The following is a 26241-nucleotide window of genomic DNA, read 5'->3' as shown; positions in this document are numbered from 1 at the left end:
CTAGACCAGGAAGACCCAGGAAGACCACAGTCCGGGAGGACAGAGCTTTACTGAGACTTGTACGGCGCAGGTCCTTCGACTCGAGCTCTCGGTTGAGACAGGAGTGGCTTCCAGGGAGACCCATCTCGAACAGGACTGTTCGGAATCGTCTGAAAGCTGCAGGATACCGGGCAAGGAGGCCAATCAAGCGACCCAGACTGTCTCCAGCCCATAAGGCAGCCCGACTGGCCTGGTGTAATGACCGTTTGCACTGGAACATTGCCTCTTGGAGGAAGGTCCATTTCTCAGATGAGAGCCGGTTCTTGCTGCACATGGTGGACGGTCGTACTCGGGTCTGGAGGCAGAGGAACACAGCAATGGCTCCACGGAACATCCAGGAGACTGTGGCCTTTGGGGGAGGTTCCGTTATGGTATGGGGGTGCATTTCCATGAACTGCAAGTTGGATATCATTACCATCCGTGGCAACCTTAACGGTGTTCGTTACCAACAGGAGGTTCTTGACAGGGCTGTGGTACCTCATTTTGAGAACCATCCTCTGGCAACGAGACCCATATTTATGGACGACAATGCTAGACCTCACAGGGCGCATGCTGTAAATGATTTTTTGCGGCAAAATGCAATTGACAGAATTCCATGGCCTGCCATGAGCCCTGACCTCAACCCCATTGAACATTTGTGGGACTTTATTGGCCGTCGTGTGAGGCAGAGAGACCCACCAGTCCATAATCTCAACGAATTGACGGCTGCCCTGCATGAGGAGTGGAACAGGATCACCCAGAATCAGATCCGGAGACTCATCCAAGGAATGAGGAGGCGTCTGGAATCGGTGGTGCGTGCGCAGGGAGGACACACTAGATATTGATGAAAGTCGGTGTGCAGACTCTCAGATGACTGTTCTTTCTTTCCATGTGACATTTGTGTTAATACACCTGACAACAACGTCTGTGGATGAATAGTAAATTGTGTCCATTTTTTCATGAATTTAAGACAGTTTTAAGAATTTGGATTTCGTTGCAATAAAGCAAAGTCTTGATACTTTTTCCCTTTAAGTTGTTTGTCAGAGATCGTCTGTTGAATAAAAAAGTGTCAAACTATATCAACCCGGCATATTTTGATTGTCAGAACACTTCAAAGTTGCTCCAATAGAAAAAATTGGGGTGTTGCTTGATTAATTTCCAGGTGTATATAAACAGCCATCCTTTCTCTTAAGATCCTGAAGATGATTACCCTACAGTCAGACCTATGATAAGCTGTGCTGGTACACAGCAGGGTCCTGTTGAGTCACCTGTGGTAAGATGGTAAGTCGCTTCCTGAGATCGTGTAGTCCCAACATACTGATGTCAACACCATCAATGACTATCTGCCCTCCTGCTGCCTCGATCAGTCGGAACAGTGACAGAGTCAGAGATGACTTTCCAGCACCTGTCCTGCCCACAATTCCCACCTGGAATACAAGGATGTTAGGCTCAGACAGACTGTGATTATACCCCCTACCAGAATCTGCAATACACAAGCATGTTAGGATCAAACAGTCTGCGATTATCTCCCCTACTGCAATCAGAAACACAAAAATGTTAGGATCAAACAGACTGTGATTATCTTCTCTACCACAGTCAGAAACAAACAAGCATGTTTACTGAAACATGTTTACTATCTCCCCTTCCACAATCAGAAAGACACAAAGATGTCTAATCAGACACAGTCTGTTATTATCTCATCTACCATCAACAGAAACACAGAAGGATGTTACTATCAAACAGAGTATGAGATTATCTCCTCTACCATAATCAGAAAGACACAAGGATGTTTTATGGTCTCTGACAGAAACACAATGATATTATGATAAACACTGTCTGTGAGTATCTTTCAACCACAGTCTGGGATGCATAGAGAATCTCATCTGAATCCCATCTTTTAAGACCCGTGAAGGTCCTCGGGTAGAATAGACCTTCAGCAACCCATGCTTGCCATAAAAGGCGACTCAGCTTGTCGTAAGAGGCGACTAAGGGGATCGGGTGGTCAGGCTCGCTGACTTGGTTGACACATGTCATTGGTTCCCAACTGCGCAGATCGATGCTCGTGTTGTTGATCACTGGATTGTCTGGTCCAGACTTGATTATTTACAGACCGCCGCCATATAGCTGGAATATTGCTGAGTGCGGGGTAAAACTAAACTCACTCACTCACCCATCTTTTAATATCAAATCACCATGGCTTGAAAAGATTTGTTTTGCTGTGGATATTTTGACTTTTATTAATGAGTGTTTAGATATTTGATATCAGAAGACCCTAGGGTGAGAATCTATTTACAATTAAAAATCACTCTTCATTAGTTTTCAGTGAAATATACGTATCTCTCAAAATGGCTCCTCCAATAGACTTAAAGTACAGCAACGTCACAGCATTGTGATGTCATGTTCATGACATCATATCATTGTCACATCATTGTACAAAATCTGCTGACAAAATGATATCTCCTAGGAGATATTGTTTGATCTCACAAATGCAACATCTACTGTAGAACACAGTTTGAGACCATAAACAAAAATAACATGGCAGATTGCATCCTCAGCCTGCATGAACTATAAGCTGTACTTTGGGCATAACAAAATATTAATGTTGCCAGGCAATAGAACATTAATCATATTAAAAGACTATCATGTAAGTCACATGGAAATTGAAGACTACAATGTGTACATGGAATGATGACAGGGTATTGTGTCAGATATTTCCTTTACTGCTTGACACAGGCCTGTATTGACCATCACCTTCTCTCCTGAGTTGATGGTGCATGTGATGCCCCGGAGCACCAGGTCAAGACCTTGTCGGTAGCGAGTTGAGTAGTCCACAAACTTGACCAGTCCAGACTGTGGCCAGTTGTGGTTGGGACGGTGTTCCCACCGAGACCAGGGAGCCTGGAACAGAGTGATTGCAGGTGCACATTATCTGACAGAAGCATAGGCATAGTCTCCTGTGGAATATAGTTCAGGAACCGTGTGGGTGGGTGGGTGTGAGTGTGTGAGTGAGTGAGTGAGTGAGTGAGTGAGTGAGTGAGTGAGTGAGTGAGTGAGTGTGAAATATTTCAGTAATTTGTTCTCTTTCGGCACATAGAAATGGACTTTAACAGGGTTCACATATTAGTCAGACAGATTTCAATTATTTTTCTCCAAAATTACTCATACATGCATATGTATTTCCATGACTTTTTTACTTTTTTGTTTTTCCAAGACTATCCAATGTCTGAAAACTTGAACTAAAATTCTCTGACTTTTTCAGGGTCAGCTAACAGAGGTGTGTGAGTGAATCTGTGAATTCACTGAAAGGTTGTTTTTCTCTCCAAATAGTTTGTAGATGTTTAGTTGGCAAGAGAGTGTAATGTGTGCATGCGAGTGTGAGCAGGGGCTCAAATGTTGTTGTAAAAGGCACCTGCTACAGAGAAAAGGACTTTAAGAAAGTAACTTGTTCTGACTAATTTTCCACTTGGCCTTACTTAATCATGATGATGAAATTATAAATTTTAAAATCCCTGGTAAGTATGGTTTTGTTCCACTTTCAGCAATATTCCAGTGGTGGGGGATACCAGAAATGCTCTTTACACATTGTACCCACATTGGGAATCAAACCCAGATTTTCGATGTGATGAATGAATGGATTAACCACTGGGCTACCCACTGCCCCTTTTGGAGTAAGAAGGTATTGCAGCATACAAGGCACTACTGACCTCTGATGCAATCTCTGTGTACTCTTTGAGTCTTTCAACTGAAACCACTTGTGTCTCGAGATCAGAGGTCATACGAACCAACCAGTTAAGACTTCCAGTTATCTGAAAACAGACATGAGAACAATGGCTGAATATGATTTCTCCAAGACTTAACATATCTTACTAAATTTGAGACGCAATGCATACATGACGATTAATTTTGGTCAAAGGTATTGTTAACAAAGATAATATCTGATAATATTTGGTCAGATTTTGATATTTGATCACATTTTGTGGTAATAAGAGTTTTGTTCCCATTCTTCAAGGAAGAACTATAACTTTTGGTATGTGTACTCTAAACAATCTTATTCCAATCTTCCTGTAAATATGTTGGAAGTTGAACACTAATCAGCAGATCTCCTCATCTACATAAATCTCCAAGGTAAAAATAGGTACTTTGGATGTTAAAGGTTAATTATAGCATGACATTGTGTGATAGTCAATTCCGACTGGGAAAAGGCTCATCAAAACCATACTTAAATGGCAGTTTAAGGACCGCCAATAAAAGTGACTGATTGACCGCATATGCATACAATGAACTCGTTTATCTTCTAGTTTGTAAGCAAACATGTTGGAAATCTCTGACTCCATCGGTTTCTAACTTAATGATAATGGACTGCAAAATTTGAAACAGTAGCTTCATCTTCTAATTAAATATACTACTATGATCCACATTTACCTCCAATTACTTTGAATACATTGGAAGTTAAACATTGCTTTAAAGGTCTTTTGAAATACATATAACATTTCTGGGGTTGAAAGTTAATCAGCCGTTTTGACAGAAAGTGACCAAAATGACATCACCAAATATGTCAAGCAAAAAGAAAGAGGCTAAAGGTTAATAGGCAGGTGGCCTGATTGACATTTACCTCCAAGGCATATGAGATGGAGAGGCCGACCAACCCTCCAGTGATGCTGTCTCGGGCGAGAACTGCAAATACTGAGGCTGCCAAGATGATTAAGTTGCCCAGGAACTCCAGACGGATGCCCAGCCATCTGACAAACAGAATTTTCACCTAAGTTTCTGGTTGTCTCTTAAACATTGATTGTTGAATCACACTCCTTCTTTGTAATGTTATTACCTGTCATAACTCTATAGTTTATCATAGGCTTATGAATGTCGTAGCACTACGAACGCTTTGTGGATTGTGACTCTTTTGTACAGCGTAAGAATGGTTCTCTTGAAAAAACCCAAATCACTTGAGAATCTTCATTGTTATTAAGAAGTTGGACTTGATGGGAAGGCAATGAAACTAAGCCAAATGAAAACAAACTTTCCTTTTTTTTTGTTGCCTGTTTTCCATACAAAAAAGTTTCAGGTGTGGGGCAACAGGTAGCCCTGAAATGTGTATTTAAGAAGATGGTGTAATCAAATATTTATTCCTTGCCACAAACATAGACTATTAACATGTCAAGGTAAGTCCTAATACTTGCTTTGAGAGACTTTTTAACCCATGAATAACAAATGTTTTATGATTTGTTTCAGTCCTGGCATGTCTAAAACCAGAGGACCTACTATAAGTAATTGGAGTAATTAATAATTTTGCACCACCCCTGTGGTGGATCCACCCTGGGTGTTTGGTGAGCAAACACTCTAACCATTCCGATACACCACTGCACTTAAAACTTTTAACAGAGGATTGCTAGTTCTACAAGATTGCTAGTTCTACGACAGGGTTCAATAACCAATTTATGTAACTGAACAAGACTCCCTTCACGTAACTTCTTTGAGAGGCAAGTTGTGAAGATGAAGGAAAATCAAGTTCTATGGATAGACAACTTCTTTAATGCAATGAGTGATCACAGCAGGTGCTCGTTAACAAGCTGCTTAACAACAGGCTAAATTAGTAGGTTTGTTAGTACAAAGCTAATACAGAGGTAGCTGTCAAAACCAGCATCTGCCCCTTCCGGCCAGTTGTCAACACTGGCATAAAATCTCAGTCTCGTCCATCCATGGCTTGTACATTTATCATCGATCAGTTTTACAATCTGGTACACTGTCAATACTGGATTATATTTTCAGTCCCAATGAGTGCTGTTTTAGACAGCTTCCACTGTACTGGTTAAACAAACATGGTAAACATCTCCTTCAGACTTTCATTACTGACATATGGTTCATTTCAGTTGTAAACAAAATTCACTCATTCCTTTTCAAGACATTCATGACCTCATTCAAGCATATCTGTGGTTTGTTTCAAAAATAACTGAAATTATCGATGTTAACTGAATCTAGATAAGCGAATGGAAAACCAAATTGCCATAACTATCCTATTGTCCTCACCTGTTAGCTGTAAATCCAGCAAAAGCAAACCTCTGGTTATTGTCGACCCTTTTCTCCGACTCGTCTATGAATCTGTCTGCTACCCCATAAGCTCGTATCACACTAGCTCCTGAGACTGTCTCCCCAAAGTGACTGTAGATTGGGGACCGCGTCTTTGACTCGAGTCTCTTCACTTGACGAGATGTTGGTATGTAGAATCTCTGAAAAGGACAGGTAACAATGTGAATTCAATGTGAATTTGTTGACATTCTGTGCCAAAAACTTTTATTTCTACGCCGCTTTTAGAAATATTCCAGCAATATCATGGCTGGGGATAACAGAAAAGGGCTTTACATAAGTCACACATTGTACCCTTGTGGTATTGATTTTAAGGGTCAACTTGAGACATCGGCTTATCAACAAGATTGGCTTGTCTACGGTCATATTCAGCACATTATTGTCAAACAGATTACATGTAACTTACAGGAATGTGAATTGATACTACCCCACCAACCCTGCATTCTCATGGCTACATCTTGATTATGCATTTGAAAGAATTACCTGTATGAAGAAGTAGAGGATAAACAATGGCAGGATGACAGTCAGGAAGATGGGTGTGCTGTAGCTAATCACAATGATAGTCCCACAAACCAGCAGGGCCGTGTCCAGCCACATTTCAAATGTCAGTGGCAACTGGTTGTCCACTGTTTCAATGTCCTGGGAAAATCTGTTGACAATACGTCCTGCAGGGGTAGTATCAAAGTATGACATCGGAGCCTTGAAGATGTTGACCAACATGCGGTTGTGGAGAATCCGAGAAGCATGTACGGATCGGATGCTGACAGTGATGGAGAAACCCATGACGAAGATTGCTGAGAAACAAGAATAGAAAATGTTTCATAACACAAATAGCATTGGGCCTGTTCAGTCTGGTCTAGAAATTCCTGTGACTAATATTATGAGCTATGATGACATACAGTCTTTGGCTACCAACACTGACCACATGATTTAATTTGTCTCCTGTATAAGCAGTACAAGGGGCAGATTCCAACCCAGAATCCAGTTTCTGGTGTAGTGTTTGTAACACTGTATCAGTTGTTTTTTGGAGGATGAATCAGACAGAATAGAATACAGTTTGAGTTATCCTGGTGTGTGTCCTCAACAGTGAATGCATCTGTTACAGAGACATTTGAATTCACTCTTTATATGCTGGTTCCACTGTTTTAATCTGGTTTAATGATCACAGACTGTCTGGAACTTACATATAGAGACTGGGAAGACAATCAAGACCTTTCGTTTCACGATCATAAATCAATATTGCTGTAGCATCAGAACTGAGCTTCAATCTAAAATATTTAAATGTGGGTTCCTGAAGCTAGTAGACACTCTAAGCAAGTTTGTTCTAGTCTAGCACCCTTGATCCGGTGAGTAATGTAACTATATCTCATCAGCATTACTAGCCTGTCTGAAAGTCCTTGAAATTATTTTCCTTTCCCAGACCTTCCATGATGCTTTTATCTAAAATGAAATAATGCAAGTCCAGATTTCCTTTTATCTGACTGGGGTTCCTTTCCTGTTTAAAGGGAAAAAGTTTTTTTTAAAATAATATTTACAGACCCGTCCCAGTTACATTCGGATACATGACTTAATTTTGATAGACTTACATATAAATTTAATGTAACATAAATAATTTTCATAAGATCCAAGTCACATTTTGCACATTTGTGACAAATCATTATATCCACAATCACATCATTTCTGTTTAATTCATCATTGCTTATTTATCAATTGGTAACAATTTAATTAACATATGTACAGTGCTGTGAACTCCTTAAACATGGCAGGCCATGAGATTGTGCATGGTGGAAGCATACATAAGTTGATAAATGTGATGTCATTAGTTAAACAGTCGTCGAAAAATTGAACTGAAATCATGTGTGCAGAGCAGAGATGACTTTACCTTCGCCGGAATAATTTTACAAATATCCACCCTAAACTATGAAATTATTGTATATGCTACAATGAAATAACATGCAATTTTGTGGAAATTACATCATGTAACTGTCATGAGCCAGTTTATTTTCAGAGACTATGCATTAGTCTACAGCACGATATACCAATGCTGATTTACGTCACCAAAACAGTCAAGCTTTATGTCCTGTTTTAAGTTTAGAAATGATTTTCAACAAATAATGCTGGTCATACGATGTCACTAATGTGATCATGTGTTAAGACATACATGATATCCCAGCCACATGGATTGGTGCTGATCACGTCAATCACTGGATTGTCTCCACCAGACTGAAATAGAACTGAAACATGATGCTACTCACTCTGTGCGGCGCCAAGCCCTCCGTATATCCCCAAGTAGTAGTTGTTCCTGTCAAGCCGTTCAGTGCTGTTGAATGGCAGGGCTGAGATGTTGTTCAGCTGAGCATCATCTGTCCACTCACTCAGCCAGACATTGGCTATGACTGCTGCTGCCTCGTACAGTCCGTACATGATGAAGATGAGGCCAACATACTGCAGTCCAACAGCCCGACCAAATGTCATGAAAACATTCCATTTCACCTGAAACAGTTTATTCCAATGACACAGCAATATCTTCAAAAGACATAAAATTTCAGGTAACACTGAGCTGAAAATTCCACTTATAAATATTTCTCTGAGACTTCCAGATTGATAAGCTCCATGCCTCCTATCATGAAGCACTAAGGTGATTGTAAGTCACTAAGGCGACCTTAGTGCAATGTAAAAGAATGTAGTTAATGCTAACCTTAGTAAAGGTTGCCTTGTGAAAGGAGCCCCAGGAGACTACTCTTTGTTCATCCTATATTTACTGCCGTAATCAGCCCCAAAACAGAGAGTCGTATCAACATTATATTACAAAGAGTGCCTCAGAGGGAACAACTTGACTGAAACATGTTAGTAAGAATTACAGTACATTTTTTATGTACGTTGCCATTCTTGGAGGGGACCTTCAACACCAATTCACCAGTTACAGTCAGTCTCAGAACCAAACACATACTGTAATACCTGACTAAAAACCAATGCTAATTAGTATGCAGTACATTTCATTGGTCAGCTAGTTTCTAAGGAGAAACATTTACAGTAGTCTGCCATAGTCAAAGGATGCCAGATAAGCAGGTCACATTGCCTTGATGTCATGCCAGTAAAAGATGGACTTCCTCATGATATCCCTGACGTGCATGCCTCTGTGGTTACATCCTTCTTCTCCTCCCTGGGTTCACCCCCACTTACCCGACCACCCTCCACCTTCTCCTCCTCAATCAGCTTGCTCTTGTCCTCCTTATCTTCCTCTACGTCCTTGGGCTTTGCATCCTCATCTGCAGCTTGGCATTCAGACTCTCTCTTTCTGTAAACACATGTATTTGTTGTTCAACATCTTAGAACATTCCATCTATAAGGCACTAGGTTTGATCGACATCATTAGGATATGATAACCAAGTCTGCCAGTCTGACTTCTGGTTCCAATAAATGACATTTAATGGCAAGCATACGTTGCTCAACACCAGCTACAGAAATCTTCAAAGAGCTGATTGGAAGTTAAAAACTAAAGAGCCATCCATAATTTATGTGGGAGTGATGATAATTTACATATGGTCTGTGGTTAAGATATCTGGAAATTCGCTTCAAGAAAATCTGGACAATTTCAAGAAAAAAAACAAGTGTCTGGATGAATTGAGAAAAACTGTACTGAAGTCACTCCAGATACAGTATAAACATTGCCCATGTTGCTGAGTGTAGTTCTACTATAGCTACACATTCAAGTCCTCATAGAAAAAGACTTCTGTTCATATTGTGTTTAATCTTACTTCCGTCTCATTTCCATGATGTCTGCCTCTGAATCATCGTCCGTTTTCACCGACTCCAGTCTCTGTAACATCTGGCGCTTCATCTCCACAACTGAAACACAGTGATACAATTGACTTCCAGGTGAACTGACATTGACCTCTACTTCTACTGTCAATGACACCAAGTTGTACTGACACTGAACTCATGTTGTACTGATGAATCTGGGAGCAGAGTATAACTACTGTACAGTGCACCTGGAGCCAGAGCCCCATTTCACAAAGCTCTTGTAAGAGCCTAAGATGTCGTCACTTTACACGTAGCCTTCGTACCTCCTATTTTACAGTATAAAAGGGACAAAGGCTCAAGAAAACATACAAATCCTTAGGCTCATGAGAGCTTTGTAAAACGGGGCCTTGTCAATTGGGACTAGGCTCAAACCAACAGTTGGACAACAGTTTCATTCAACTCATTCAAAACTTGAATAGGCAGCTCAAAGTATATTAATCAAGGACAAGGAATGGTTAAAAGATACTGTCACCATGGCAGCACAAATGATCGCACACTGACAAAATCTCTTTCCTCAGTTACACAGATGTGGTAACTGATGGTGGACAAACTAACCTTCAGGGTTTTCCCCTTCTTCGTCTTCACTCTCCAAGAAGTAGGTCCTCAGGAACAGGGCAAATGGTCCATTATGATTCAGCAGCTCATCATAGGATCCCATTTCAGAGATGAGGCCGTTTGTCATCACCACCACAGTGTCCACTTCCAGGAGCCAGTGGATGCCATGGGTTACCAGCACTCGTGTCTACAACATGTGACAAAGTGACTATGGTCACCAGCATCCTTGTCTACAACATGTCAGGAAGTGACTGTTTTAACAGTGTGGAGATTCCATGTCATGTGATGGTCTCAAGCAAACTGTGCTTTTTGTAAGTGGCTACAAAATTGATTGTTTCATCAAACTCGTACCTTATGTTATCTGATGCTGACATTATTTTCTGCTTATAAATATATTTTTACATATTAAAAAAAATTACCTTATTTTTCAGAAGTCCATTTTTACATATAACTTTATCAAAGATGTGTTTGCCAACATGGCTGTCAACGGCACTGAGAGGATCATCTAGAAGATAGATGTCAGCATTGCTGTACACCGCTCTGGCTAGAGACACTCTCTGCTTCTGTCCTCCACTCAAGTTGATACCCTGGTGTCAAGATAGGAAATAAATAGAATGCACATGACATAACAGACAGCTCATTCTTGATAACCTGATCAAAAAGAGATTAAGCAAAAAAGATAAAATGATCTTAGATCAGGTATAAGTAGAAAGCACATATTCCATGGAAAGTGAGTAAAAAGGACAGATAACTCATATTAGCTAGTGTTGTCTTCTATTGGTCAACAAAATATTCACATCACATTCTAAATTGTATGGTCAGGCAATTAGTCAAACATGCCTAATATAAGGTTATATCAGTCTAACAGTCAGGCAATGATTGGTCTACAATATAACGTCAGTCAGATCATCGAACAATTTCAAATTTTTAAACAACTGGAAACCAGACAGTTTATTAGGTTACACTACTATGACACTGAACTATGTTCCACAACATGTAGCATGTAATTCAAAATCATAACATGATCTACAAGTGCCCACGCTTACCCTTTCCCCTATCTCTGTCATGTCCCCTGCTGGAAGCATGTCCAGGTCAGGTTTCAGGGCACAGCACTCCACCACCTCATCATAGAGCTTCTTGTCCATCGGCTTCCCGAAAAGGATGTTGTTCTGCAGGGTGTCGTTCTGAATCCAGGCTTGTTGAGGTACGTAGGCTATACGCCCCTAGAACACATGAGTGGAAGAGTTCTATGAAAGTGTAAAATTGTGTTTTGAATATTTGCTCATCTCATGGTCAAATAACACACAGACTCATTCAGTAATCCCTGCAGCAACACATAAAACTGTCCACTGATAAATGAAGAATGTAAACAGGATGTAGTCTCACTCTCCACTGAACTCCACTTACATAATTTCATCCAATAACAAGGCACAAAAACAAGGCAACACATGTTTAAATGTGTCAAGTTGTCTGTACTAGTGCCAGGTGGACAAGATCCGTGGTACAATATTTGTCTTCAGTAACCTATCCTTGTTGTGACGGACGGGCGGTCAAGCACACTGACTTGGTTGACACATGTCATCAGTTCCCAAATGCCCAGTATGATGCTCATGCTGTTGATCAGTGGATTGTCTGGTCCAGACTTAATTATTTGCAGATCACTGTCCTATGATTGGAATACTGCTGAGTGTGGCGTAAAACTACACTCACTCACTCCTAGTGGACAACAAATGATGAAAGGCACTTGTTTGATGAGGAGCAAGGTTGGGATGGAAAACCCATAATTTGTAAATAATTTCCCTATTTGGGCACCTTGTAACAGACTGAGGTGTCTTGTCTGAATCATTAGTCAACTCACCCGTGTGCTGACCTTGCCCTTGACCTTGTTCAGTTCACCCAATATGGCCGATACAAGAGATGACTTGCCAGATCCTACCTGACCAACAACAGCCATAAGGTGACCGTCCTTTATCTTCAGGCTGATACTGCAATATATTCACCTAAATGTAGAACCTATTGTAGGCCTGGGATGGACTGGCTGGGCAGGAAAGGGACTGAGAGGATAGGGGTGCTGATAAAACATGAAACAGGCAAACAGGCAGGCATACAGGGGACCTACTTCAATCCAGAATCTCCTGGGGACGTAGGATGAAAATAATTTTGTCTTCTGTTATATAGATCAAGGCATGACTGAGCTTCAGTTATTAACAGAAATATGATACACCTACTTTGTGAGTGTTGGTTCCAATTCTGAAGTCCACTTGAATGTAGCATTCCTGATCATGATGGGATCATCTGAAGAATACAACAGAAGAACACCCTGGCTATACTAATGCTGCCCTAACCCATGTAACTCACCCTGGACAGGGTAAAATCCACTACTACCCTTACTCCATGTAACTCACCCAGCAGAGAGTCAACTCCAATACTACCCTTACTCCATGTAACTCACCCTGCATGGGGTCAACTCCAATACTACCCTTACCCCATGTAACTCACTCTCCAGAAGGTCAACTCCTATACTACCCTTACTTCATGTAACTCACCCTGCAGAGGGTCAACTCCAATACTACCCTTACTCCATGTATCTCACCCGGCAGAGAGTCAACTCGAATACTATCCTTACCCCATGTAACTCACCCTGCATGGGGTCAACTCCAATAATACCCTTACCCCATATAACTCACCTTGCAGAGAGTCAACTCCAATACTACCCTTACCCATGTAACTCACCCTGCAGAGAGTCAACTCCAATACTACCCTTACCCATGTAACTCATCCTGGAGAGGGTCAACTCCAATACTACCCTTACTCTATGTAACTCACCCTGCAGAGAGTCATCTCCAATACTACCCTTACCCCAAGTACTGTAAATCATGAAATTAATGCGAACATTTTATTAATGTGAAAAATGCGTCTGTACATGTGTCGCATTATTAAAATGACGCATTTCAGTCTGGGGGTGTACTTTTGAATAAACGGAAATCCCTTCCTTTCATTGACACTACTTAATACCTATTGACATTATTCATCGGCAAATTTTGTCACTAAGCAGAAGTGTTGACACTACACCAGACAACACAGGTCACTTTCTCATTACGGGTATCGCAAGTCAGTTATCACTGGTTACACTAATCACTGTCAATTGTTCAAAGTCATTGAGGCACATCAGCCGGACCGGACATTCTCCAGCCACACAGGATCGTTTAGCGATCTTTGCTCACCTTTGCAATCACGGCCTCCATCCATTTGGCATGTAGAGGCTTCATCACATTTATTCGTAAATCCACAAGTCCTTTTTGGAACCTGTGAAATTGTCTGACACTTTGTTGGCATACCAATTAATAAATTGGTTCTTCATGGCCACCTTGAATTCACCATCAATTGTTGTCATAAGACAAGTAGTAGCAAGCAATCACGTGATCAAACATGGCAGCGTAATCAAAGCATCGTCAGCTCCATTCCATTCAATGCTTAACAAGTTCAATTCAGGTAACTAGTGTGTGGTAATAAGAAATGAAAAGAAAATGAACAACAAAGAATCAGGGTGTCGCATTTTCTGATCAACACAGCTTCCTGAGCTCGCATTAATTTCATGACGCATTTTAGACAAGACCTTTGCACTCGCATTAAATTCATGACGCATTAATTTCATGATTTACAGTAACTCATCCTGGATAGGGTCAACTCCAATACTACCCTTACTCCAAGTAACTCATCCTGTAGAGGGTCAACTCCAATACTACCCTTACCCCAAGTAACTCATCCTGGAGAGGGTCAACTCCAATACTACCCTTACCCCAAGTAACTCACCCTGGAGAGGGTCAACTCCAATACTACCCTTACCCCAAGTAACTCATCCTGGAGAGGGTCAACTCCAATACTACCCTTACCCCAAGTAACTCACTCTGGAGAGGGTCAACTCCAATACTACCCTTACCCCGAGAGGGTCAACTCCAATACTACCCATACCCCAAGTAACTCATCCTGGAGAGAGTCAACTCCAATACTACCCTTACTCCAAGTAACTCATCCTGGAGAGGGTCAACTCCAATACTACCCTTACCCCAAGTAACTCATCCTGGAGAGAGTCAACTCCAATACTACCCTTACCCCAAGTAACTCATCCTGGAGAGGGTCAACTCCAATACTACCCTTACATCCTGGAGAGAGTCAACTCCAATACTACCCTTACCCCAAGTAACTCATCCTGGAGAGGGTCAACTCCAATGCTACCCTTACCCCAAGTAACTCATCCTGGAGAGGATCAACTCCAATACCACCCTTACCCCAAGTAACTCATCCTGGAGAGGGTCAACTCCAATACCACCCTTACCCCAAGTAACTCATCCTGGAGAGGGTCAACTCCAATACCACCCTTACCCCAAGTAACTCACCCTGGAGAGGGTCAACTCCAATACTACCCTTACCCCAAGTAACTCATCCTGGAGAGGGTCAACTCCAATACTACCCTTACCCCAAGTAACTCATCCTGGAGAGGGTCAACTCCAATACTACCCTTACCCCAAGTAACTCATCCTGGAGAGGGTCAACTCCAATACTACCCTTACTCCAAGTAACTCATCCTGGAGAGGGTCAACTCCAATACTACCCTTACCCCAAGTAACTCATCCTGGAGAGGGTCAGCTCCAATAATACCCTTACTCCAAGTAACTCATCCTGGAAAGGGTCAACTCCAATACTACCCTTATCCCATGAGACCCATCCTGGAGAGGTTAAAATCCAATACTACCCTTACCCCATGTAACTCACCTTGCAGAGGGTCAACCACTATATTGCTCTCATCAAGATCCTCCCGACCTAGGTACTTGCTGATTCTCCTCACTGAAATGATGGCCTGAAGGAAAACATTTTCCTCTGTGATATCAAGCTGATAGACACAGTAGACAAAGGTGAGACACTTCCTTAGAAAAGGAATTTCACTTTAATTCAGGCCAATGTAAAAACTGTAAAAACATGTGGCACAAGAGGGTACATACTTGACACTTACCTTGACAAACATTATACTTAACATGCTTGATGCTTACCTTGATGAGCATACTTATAATTGATTATATGAGACATGCTTGACACTTAACTTGATGAGCATATCTATATCAGACATGCTTGACACTTACCTTGATGAGCATATTTATATCAGACATGCTTGACACTTACCTTGATGAGCATATTTATATCAGACATGCTTGACACTTACCTTGATGAGCATATTTATATCAGACATGCTTGACACTTACCTTGACAACATCTGTGATCACCATGGGCAGCATGTTGACTGCAAAGCGGAGGATGTTGAACAGTGAGATGGCCACAAAGGCTGTTTGTGGATTGAGGTAGTGGTCGTCAGTAATGTAGATGTAGGTTAGAAAGGTCACTAGAGAAACCTGTACAATAAAGGCAAATGTTTCTACATACACTGATACAGGCTGACAATGATAGGACATCACGGTGTATGACATGCGGATTCTTGGCCACACAGTGCACATATCTCCATTCTTTCATGGTATATACTATGGACCCATTCAATACAGGTTCATCTCAGACACCATCTGCTCTAAGCAGATGAACACTTGTGAGCTTGAAACCAGTTCAAATGCCTCCTCTGTACCAGGGGTTTGGCTAAATAACACGTAGGGTCTGCATCAATCTCAAACATCATTTGGAATTTGAAGCATTTTGTAACATCAAGAAAGCCATAGTGACATAGACTGATTTTTAAATTTTTGGGGAAAACATGTTTTCCTGAGAAATATGTCAAATACTGGTTGCATTTTGCTTTTCTGTCAGTATTTGAGATACCTTGCAAAAAATGAAACATTTCTATCATCAAAGTTCAGTTGACTTTAATCAGTTATATCAAGTCCCATGGGTTTCCCAATTTAGTTGCAGGGGCGACATTTCAACTAGGGTACCTGTGGAACTGACCCACACCATTCATAGGAAACATCCCATTTGAATCGCTGCTGGGCAACTCATAGGAGGTGGTGGTTCACACGATGTGGTGGTCATGCTGTCTCACCTGGTTGATGCATGACGCATCCCAAATCTGTCGATTGATGGCCATTTACTGGCTTGAGTGAGTCCACTAAGCAAATATTTCAGCTATATGGTGGCGGTCTGTAAATAATGACCAGACAATCCAGTGATCAATAACATGAGCATTGATCTGCGTGTCAAGACCACAGATGATTTTGTTTACATAATTAGCTTAGGATATGTTAAATAGATGTAATATAGTATTGTTAAAGTGGGTTATTAAACTTGGAGGGTTTGTTGCTAGATTATATCCGGTAATATGATGGGAAAAGGGTTGTATTCAGGGAAGAGTGACCAGCTATGGCCTGGTAGCTGAGGAGTTGACTTATAAACAATAGGGAAATGTCCCGTACCTTGGGTACAGGAGGTCAGGATAAATAGTAAGAGGCGGTAGTAATCTATACACTCAGCCAGAATCATCATCGTGTTCACCTGTATGGCTTCACGCACTAATATTGTAACAGGGACCATTCTCGAAATGATCGTAGCCCTAAGAATTCTTAATTTTGTTCATAGCCAATGTGTTAAGAATTGGCTTAAGAAGTCTGTAGGGCTACGAACGTTTTCAGAATAGCCAGCCTGGCTGGCATAAGTTTTTCTTCTTCTTATTATTATTACTCTTGTACATGGCTGAGTAGATGTAGCATGAGAGTTTTTAATTGATGGCCTATTTCTAGCTATATATATGGATATATTGTAACCTTATATAGCCATGTTATGAAGATGAAGGAGTAAACAGTTCCATTTTCAAAAAACATAACTCGGTGTAAAGTGTAAAGCATAAGGTAATGCACATGCCTTTAAAAGTAACAGTAAGTACTTGCATTGTTTTGTAGTGCCCTGGAACTGGCCAGTTATCCTTAAAGTATGGAGATAGTAAATCTCGTCATTTAAGAGAGTGTCTAAGAGTATAAGTGAGGTGTAGTTGGCATTGCCATCACCAAGTACACAGGCACCTTCTACTCTGTGAGGGAAACCATCACCTGGATGTGAGAGGTACCACACCAATACAACGGACATCATAAAGTGGAACAGAAATCCACTAACATTCTCAGTGTTATATATTGGACAAGCCAGAAAGTGGCAATTTTTGTTGTTATTTTATTTCTTTAGTGTTCAATTTTGCATATATAGGCCTGAACTGTATTAGTGCGGGTATTAGGATGTTAGTTAGTGATAGTTTTGTTTACATAAACTTAAGCAATATTAGTGGCAGGCAGAAATGTATGTGCAGCTAGTTTGGGTAGTTACATTAGTTTCTTGTCTTAGTACCTTTAGAATTAGTTTAGTTTTGTATAGTTATTAGGGTTTAATTGTATCTTAAAGGGAGCAATAAAGTTTAGTTTTGTATAGTTATTAGGGTTTAATTGTATCTTAAAGGGAGCAATAAAGTTAAAAAATAAACTATTCTTCTGTTGTGGTTACTTTAGTATGTGACACTGTGCAACTTCACAGGAAACTTACTGGACTGTCTGTGCCACACTGTTTACAGACTGTCACCATATTGCTGAAAAATATTAATGAAGTGTGATGTTATACCACAAAAAATATAAAACAACAAATCAAAAGAAAGAAAGAAAGAAACCTACCATGTATGGAGCTACAGTCCAGGAGAATGTTAGAGAGCTGGAGATGAGGGAAGATTTCCACAAGATGGCCAGTTCACGGTCTCGGACTTCCTTCACCTTTTCCTGGAAGGAGGGCTCCCATGCATACAGCTTCAGTATCTGGGAGACAGAGGGTCATGTTAAAGGTTGCATTACAAAATTACCCCGAAATATGAGCAGAGATATTTTAACATGAATTAACAGAGCAAAGAAGAAGACAAACTGCAAGCAGTAGTTGCAGCATTTATGAGTTTTTCTAGATATACTGGACAAAATAAGTTACGGATATTGATAATTTAACAACTGATATTTTCTCAGTGTGTCAATGAATAAATGGATCTTTAATAATAATTTCAAAATTTACATATAACTATTTTTGTTCAGTATATACACTCCCTAGGGTGATGTGAATGCAGCCTGAATGCAGGTTGATTTGTGGATAAAGCCATAAGATCCTGTTCCTCAACAAATAATAGAAGGCATGACATAAGAAGGTCCACAGGAAATCTACATCTATACTCCATAAACGCTCTATTTGAAACTTACAGGTAACAGTAAATAGGTAATACTTTGATTAAATTCCAGACGATGCAAATTAATTTGAGGTTCAAGAAACCTGACCTAACAAATAGCCAGTCTCACCTTCATGCCACTGAGGACCTCGTTCATCATCTTCATTCGGATGTCTTTCTGTGCCATGAGTTGAGTCTGGTAACTGCCCAGCTTCGACATGATAAAGCCGTTGATGGGGAAGAGAAGGAGGAGGAAGCCGAGCCCTGCAAACATGGCCACGCCCAGTGTGTTGTAAAGCAGGTACAGCGACACACAGATCTGAAGGAGACTGGACCAAGTGGACCACAGCCATCCAAACACCCCTTCCACATGTTCTGCATCCACGGACATCAGGTTCACCACCTCGCCCACAGTGGACTCACGGCGGGCTTGGTTGTTGATGGACAACGCCTGTAACCAGGTCAGTGAGTGAGCGAGCTGGATTTTACACTGCTTTTAACAGTATTCCAGCAATATCATGGTTGGGGGACACTAGAAATTGACTTCACACATTGTGTCTATGTGGGGAATTGAACCCAGGTCTTCAGAGTGACAAGCAAACACCTTAACCACTAAGCTACTCATCTGCCCTGAATGTAATCAGGATAAATGAAAGATCACACTTCCCTGTCAAGGAGGCAGGTCAATATTAATGATGCTTGATCAGTATTATCCACAGACATTAAAATACTGGGCTGAAGGGGGTTTTAATAGTCTGTCTCACAGTTGCTGAACCACCTTATTTACCCTAATTCAATGCCCTCTCTGCAATGCTAAAGCCTTACATTAAACAAGTCTAGATTTCCTCAGGTTCAGGTAGTTTGTGAATTTCTGGTCTTCCTGGGGCTCCTTTTCAGTGTATACAGCTTTGTCACTATCAAAATTATATACATGTATATTCAGAGACTAAGCATTTGTCTAGGGTTTCATGTGAGCCATTTTGTGAATGTATTATGGGAGACTTGACAGAAGCTGTAATGTTCTGACCTTCCTGAAGACTGCCGAGATGATGCTGCACCTGACTCTCAGCCCGAGAGATGTTGACTGATGCCACAGGGCATGAAAGAATAGTGACTGTAGTGACATGGAAACAAATAGAATGGCACCAAACGTATAGCCCTTCCATTCTTCAGAATGGCTGTCTTCCACAAACTGTATCAACTGCCTGAAACATGTAAAGAAAATATTTTGTTACCGTAGAAATGACATCATGGATGTATGTGAAATATCATCCAATGGTCATGTTTCTATGCCAATATGTGGCTTCAGTCTGGGCACTAGTTGGGGCATATATTCACCTCATCAATTGTTCGATTTAGTTTAATGACAGCCACTTTAAAGTGTTTGAACCTGATAAACTATCCTCTGGTTTATTACACTGACCTACTGGAAATTGTGAAATGACACTACTTGATGCCATCTAGTTTTCAGGTTGGCTAATAATGGTCAGTAATCAAGGTGAGTGACATGACATGACATGATAGGCAACACTGAAATGTATTGTTCCATAAAGTGGAAAGATGAATTGGTTCATCAAGATGAACCAATGGGAATGTAAGATTCATAATAAACTATCACAAAGACAAATAACTTAAGACAAATAACTGAAGTCCAAAACTGATTAACCAAATTAAGAAACCTTCATGTTATCTTTTCTGCTCAAATGAGTTTAGAGAACACCAGAATTATTTATCATAATGAGCAAGTAAGTGAGTCAGTGAGTCTAGTTTCAGCAATATTGGCAAGGGACACCAGAACTTGGTTTCACACTTTGCACCCATTTGGGGAATTGAACACAATTTCTCAGCTTGTGTTGTGAATGCTTAACCTCTTGGCTACCTGACTGCTCTTTATTCATAGGACTACAGCTTATATGATATGGTGAGTGGGTACTGTAAATATACAACCTTCCAATTGTTGAAGGAAAACTATTCTGTGAGGAAAGTTGTAACTACAAATTACATTCTGTTTGGGAACAATGATGTATCAAATCAATGGCAAAACTTACCCAAGTAGGAGAGGGTTGCACAACAACAGGGCATCATATAAAAGTTTCCAGAACTGTGACTGAAGGAGCTCCAAGCCAAAGGTTTTCCACAGTGCAAGAACAAGTGATGGTTTTGGTCCAGTTCTGGGTGATGTCTCCTTGCTTTGGTCTTGTTTTGGTATAAGTGGAGTGTACTCATTGCTGTCCTGGAGGCTGGATGATGCCTGGCGATGTGGGGAATGTTGTCCTAGACTACGGGCTCTTCAACAGAATACAAGAATAGCGTTCATGCCGCTTTTAGTATTATTCCTGCAATATCACAATGGGGGACATAAGAAATAGGCATCACACACCCATTTGGGGAATCAAACCCTGCTCTTCAGTGTGACAAGCAGATGGCTTAACAACTTAGGCTACACTACTGCCCAGGGAAACAGCAGCTGAACATTAACAACAGCATGTAACTGATAACAAGTGGCACATAACTGGATGAGGCAAGGTGGGATTTTAACCTGGATCTTTGCAGGTTTTGATCTGTAATTAGAGTAATCTTAAACAGTTTAACTTGAGTAAACAATATTCAGACTACTTGGTGACTGATGTCAAGTCCATCTTCAATCAAATTTCCTTTTCAACATGATGACTGAGCATACCCCATCTCAATAACATCTCGAAACACAAACTCTGGAAACACAGAAACAACCAAATGTGGAGAGCAGAGCAAACATGCTACTAATAATAGTCCATTTGTCATGTGCATTTCTCCATGTACAATGCATGCTCGAAGCGCCCAAACAATCTATGTATTACTTTAAGTCACATGACTTTATCCCACTGGGTACCCATTTTCTTCAGGGTGAACAGAGGAAACTTGCTTGCCTAAAGTGGGACCACATAACATGTACTTTGTTATGGGACAGACTTGAAGTCATGGAAACTCTCAGGTGTCAAGCTGCCAAACAGTCACCAATCCAAGGACTCTCCGCACCAAATGTTGCTTGTCTTCACCTGAATTGTGTCCTGAGCTCTACGCAAGTCAAAGTGTACAAACACAATGGGAACTTACTTTTCTTTGGCTTTTTCAATTTCATAATTCCAGTTGACTAAGAAACGAGGCACAACATGGGAGGATTTTTCCCTGGGGTGGAGATCAGACACGTCATCTTCTGTGAGCGCCTTTTTGTAACCTCGGAATAGCAGCCTGGAATGTTAGAATATTGACAACACATGGCTATGAATAGTTTCCCTGGCAACAGGAACACTGATGTATTTCTGACATGTCTGACTATCAAGAAAGGCCTGGGAAAAGATGTTCGAGGAAAGGCCAGGGTAACAGTTTTTGAGAAACAGCCAGGGCAGAGGGGGTTTGAGAAGAGAAAATGGTAGAAATGTTCGAGAAACGGCAGGTGTAGAGAGGTTCAAGAAGAGGCCAGGGCAGAGATCTTCATGAAGAGGTCAGGGTAGAGATGTTCGAGAAAAGGGCAGGGTACAGATGTTCAAGAAAAGGCCTGTGTAGAAATTTGGAGGAAAGGCCAGACTGAGGGGTTCGAGAAAAGCACAGGGTACAGATGTTCGAGAAAAGGATTGGAAAGAGGGGTTCGAGAAAAGGCCAGGGTAGAGGGGTTCGAGAAAAGGCCTGGTAGAGGGGTTCGAGAAAAGGCCAGGGTAGAGGGGTTCGAGAAAAGGCCAGGTAGAGGGGTTCGAGAAAAGGCCAGGATAGAGGGGTTCGAGAAAAGGCCAGGGTAGAGGGGTTCGAGAAAAGGCAAGTGTTCAGGAAAAGGGTAGACATGTAAATGTATCAACTTTCAGAAACATTACGCTAGAATGGGACATGAGTTCCTTGTGACTGACCTGTTGTGCCACCAGAATATAATCCTGGATAAGAAAGATGCCTCAGTTTCAGGACTTGGGATCTGTCAACATAAGCATATGGGCATATTAGGGTTTCTCTGTCAGTTTACATCGCACATGCACACACTGGGGTTCGTCTATTTACATGGCACATGGACACGTTAGTGTTTCTCTGTTTACATAGTACAAGGACACTTCAGGGTTTCTCAGTGTTTACATAGCACATGGGCATGTTGGGTTTTTCTGCAACAGAACATTGGGCCTGTTTACCTTTATACATACTGGCATACATGTTGTAATTTTGAAAAGGTTTAGGATGAACACACCTGACATTGGTCCGATTCACAAATAAGTTGTCAACAGATCTTCAGGGGGTACATTATAAGTTGTTCACTGGTCGCGAGGGGGCTCATGTACCCTTGAGGTTTGTTTGTGTTCCCCGAACCCACAGGTGAGGGGAACATAAACAAACCTTTAGAGAACATGAGCCCATGGACCCCAAGGTATCAGTGACCAACGTATTTATCTTACGAAACACCATTAATTTTGAACTGTTTGAAGCACTTCTGTAGAATGCGAGGTGAATCGCCATTTTGCAGACGACACAAGGTAAACAGATTTAGAGTTATCTCCCTTACTTCGATTTTCAATCGCAAAACACCAGTAATTTCCATGCTTGATGCGTAATTCAATGTTATTTGAGATAAAAAAGTACTACCATGAAGCACCAGAAGAGTTCGGCATTCCCTGCGGTGTACATTGAAAGTAATGCATTGCCTGTAAGTGGGGTACATTGAAAAGAAAAGAAAAAGACCAGAAAAGCTCTTAGCCAATCAGAAAGCGACATTCATGTGTGAGGTAAGATAATGTGTGATGTACACATTGTTAGTTCATGTGCCCTGAAGCATCAGGGTGCATCACAGCCCTGAGCTAACACAGTTGTCAACAAATTTATCTTACTGACACTCAGTCATACAGGTCAGGGTCTCCTGTCATGAAGCAACCTTTACTGAAGTTTACCCTATCTCCCATTCTTTAACATCTGACTAAGGTTGCCTTAGTGACTTACAATCACCTAAGTGTTTTAGGAAAGCAGGTCCTGGATATACATACCTGCAGTGTAACTGCTAAGTGGTGAACTGTGTTATTTCCCTCTATTGGTGCATCTATATAGATCATTTCCAAAACACAATGACACTTACGTGGGATGTATCAAAAATGTATCTCAATGCTCAATATGCTACAAGTGAGGTTGCCTCGTCCCTGCTCCTTAGCCAGTCTTAGACTGTTTGAATCGTTTCTATGGGAATCACGAAAAATATGCTAGTATTTTTATGTAAGGTAGGAAAATGGCCCATGCTCATATATGCTCAGTGTGGTCAAACAACTGCTTACTTTCATCAGCTCTATCTGCCACCTCACACAATCATTTGTTACATTCACCAGCCCTATCTGCCACCTCACACAATCATTTGTTACTTTCATCAGCTCTATCTGCCACCTCACGCAATCATTTGTTACTTTCACCAGGTCAGTCTGCCACCTCTTTCACCAGGTCAGTCTGCCACCTCACACAACCATTTGTTGCTTCCACCAGGTCAGTCAGCCACCTCACACAATCAATTGTTACTTTCCCCAGCTCATTCTGCCACCTCACACAATCATTTGTTACTTTCATCAGCTCTATCTGCCACCTCACACAATCATTTGTTACTTTCCCAAGCTCAGTCTGCCACCTCACACAATCATTTGTTACTTCCACCAGCTCAGTCTGCCACCTCACACAATCATTTGTTACTTTCACTAGCTCTATCTGCCACCTCACACAATCATTTGTTACTTTCATCAGCTCTATCTGCCACCTCACACAATCATTTGTTACTTCCACCAGCTCAGTCTGCCACCTCACACAATCATTTGTTACTTCCACCAGCTCAGTCTGCCACCTCACACAATAATTTGTTTCTTTCCCCAGCTCAGTCTGCCACCTCACAAAATCATTTGTTACTTTCATCAGCTCTATCTGCCACCTCACACAATCATTTGTTACTTTCCCCAGCTCAGTCTGCCACCTCACACAATCATTTGTTACTTTCATCAGCTCTATCTGCCACCTCACACAATCATTTGTTACTTTCCCCAGTTCAGTCTGCCACCTCACACAATCATTTGTTACTTTCATCAGCTCAGTCTGCCACCTCACACAAACATTTGTTACTTCCACCAGCTCTATCTGCCACCTCACACAATCATTTGTTACTTTCACCAGCTCAGTCTGCCACCTCTTTCACCAGCTCAGTCTGCCACCTCACACCTGCCACCTCACTTTCATCAGCTCTATCTGCCACCTCACACAATCATTTGTTACTTTCATCAGCTCAGTCTGCCACCTCACACAATCATTTGTTACTTTCATCAGCTCTATCTGCCACCTCACACAATCATTTGTTACTTTCACCAGCTCAGTCTGCCACCTCACACAATCATTTGTTACTTTCATCAGCTCTATCTGCCACCTCACACAATCATTTGTTACTTCCACCAGCTCAGTCTGCCACCTCACACAATCATTTGTTACTTTCCCAAAATCAGTCTGCCACCTCACACAATCATTTGTTACTTTCCCCAGCTCTATCTGCCACCTGACACAATCATTTGTTACTTCCACCAGCTAAGTCTGCCACCTCACACAATCATTTGTTACTTTCATCAGCTCAGTCTGCCACCTCACACAATCATTTGTTACTTTCATCAGCTCTATCTGCCACCTCACACAATCATTTGTTACTTTCCCAAGCTCAGTCTGCCACCTCACACAATCATTTGTTACTTCCACCAGCTAAGACTGCCACCTCACACAATCATTTGTTACTTCCACCAGCTAAGTCTGCCACCTCACACAATCATTTGTTACTTTCCCCAGCTCAGTCTGCCACCTCACACAATCATTTGTTACTTTCATCAGCTCTATCTGCCACCTCACACAATCATTTGTTACTTCCACCAGCTCAGTCTGCCACCTCACACAATCATTTGTTACTTCCACCAGCTCAGTCTGCCACCTCACACAATCATTTGTTTCTTTCATCAGCTCTATCTGCCACCTCACACAATCATTTGTTACTTCCACCAGCTCAGCCTGCCACCTCATACAATCATTTGTTACTTCCACCAGCTCAGTCTGCCACGTCACACAATCATTTGTTACTTTCATCAGCTCTATCTGCCACCTCACACAATCATTTGTTACTTTCCCCAGCTCAGTCTGCCACCTCACACAATCATTTGTTACTTTCATCAGCTCAGTCTGCTACCTCACACAACCATTAGTTACTTTCACTAGCTCTATCTGCCACCTCACACAAACATTTGTTATTTTCACCAGCTCTATCTGTCACCTCACACAATCATTTGTTACTTTCACCAGCTCAGTCTGCCACCTCACACAATCATTTGTTACTTTCATCAGCTCTATCTGCCACCTCACACAATCATTTGTTACTTTCACCAGGTCAGTCTGCCACCTCTTTCACTAGGTCAGTCTGCCACCTCACACAACCATTAGTTGCTTTCACCAGGTCAGTCTGCCACCTCACACAATCATTTGTTACTTTTATCTGCTCTATCTGCCACCTCACACAATCATTTGTTACGTCCACCAGCTCTATCTGCCACCTCACACAATCATTTGTTACTTTCATCAGCTCTATCTGCCACCTCACACAATCA

General features: G+C 41.4%; 1 protein-coding gene across 1 annotated transcript in view; it reads right to left on the bottom strand.

Moving 5' to 3' along the window:
• Positions 1 to 26241, bottom strand: part of LOC137288121 (multidrug resistance-associated protein 1-like) — a 52736-nt gene that overhangs the window by 2914 nt on the left and 23581 nt on the right. Inside the window, exons 6-27 of the mRNA XM_067820518.1 lie at positions 22513 to 22574; positions 21728 to 21862; positions 20683 to 20922; positions 19662 to 19839; positions 18765 to 19085; positions 18105 to 18242; positions 15717 to 15863; positions 15232 to 15316; positions 12687 to 12753; positions 12317 to 12443; positions 11505 to 11681; positions 10878 to 11045; positions 10459 to 10645; positions 9858 to 9948; positions 9283 to 9397; positions 8355 to 8592; positions 6583 to 6893; positions 6043 to 6242; positions 4631 to 4757; positions 3723 to 3824; positions 2770 to 2916; positions 1287 to 1445 (exon numbers count right to left, since the gene is read on the bottom strand). Of these exons, the coding sequence (XP_067676619.1) occupies positions 1287 to 1445; positions 2770 to 2916; positions 3723 to 3824; positions 4631 to 4757; positions 6043 to 6242; positions 6583 to 6893; positions 8355 to 8592; positions 9283 to 9397; positions 9858 to 9948; positions 10459 to 10645; positions 10878 to 11045; positions 11505 to 11681; positions 12317 to 12443; positions 12687 to 12753; positions 15232 to 15316; positions 15717 to 15863; positions 18105 to 18242; positions 18765 to 19085; positions 19662 to 19839; positions 20683 to 20922; positions 21728 to 21862; positions 22513 to 22574 (3522 nt within the window). The remainder of the gene's footprint in view (positions 1 to 1286; positions 1446 to 2769; positions 2917 to 3722; positions 3825 to 4630; positions 4758 to 6042; positions 6243 to 6582; positions 6894 to 8354; positions 8593 to 9282; positions 9398 to 9857; positions 9949 to 10458; positions 10646 to 10877; positions 11046 to 11504; positions 11682 to 12316; positions 12444 to 12686; positions 12754 to 15231; positions 15317 to 15716; positions 15864 to 18104; positions 18243 to 18764; positions 19086 to 19661; positions 19840 to 20682; positions 20923 to 21727; positions 21863 to 22512; positions 22575 to 26241) is intronic.

Source organism: Haliotis asinina, chromosome 6 (assembly GCF_037392515.1).
Source record: "Haliotis asinina isolate JCU_RB_2024 chromosome 6, JCU_Hal_asi_v2, whole genome shotgun sequence".
NCBI classification, from domain to species: domain Eukaryota; kingdom Metazoa; phylum Mollusca; class Gastropoda; order Lepetellida; family Haliotidae; genus Haliotis; species Haliotis asinina.
The sequence above is the reverse complement of the archived record's forward strand: the minus strand, read 5'-3'. Positions and strand labels throughout refer to the sequence as shown.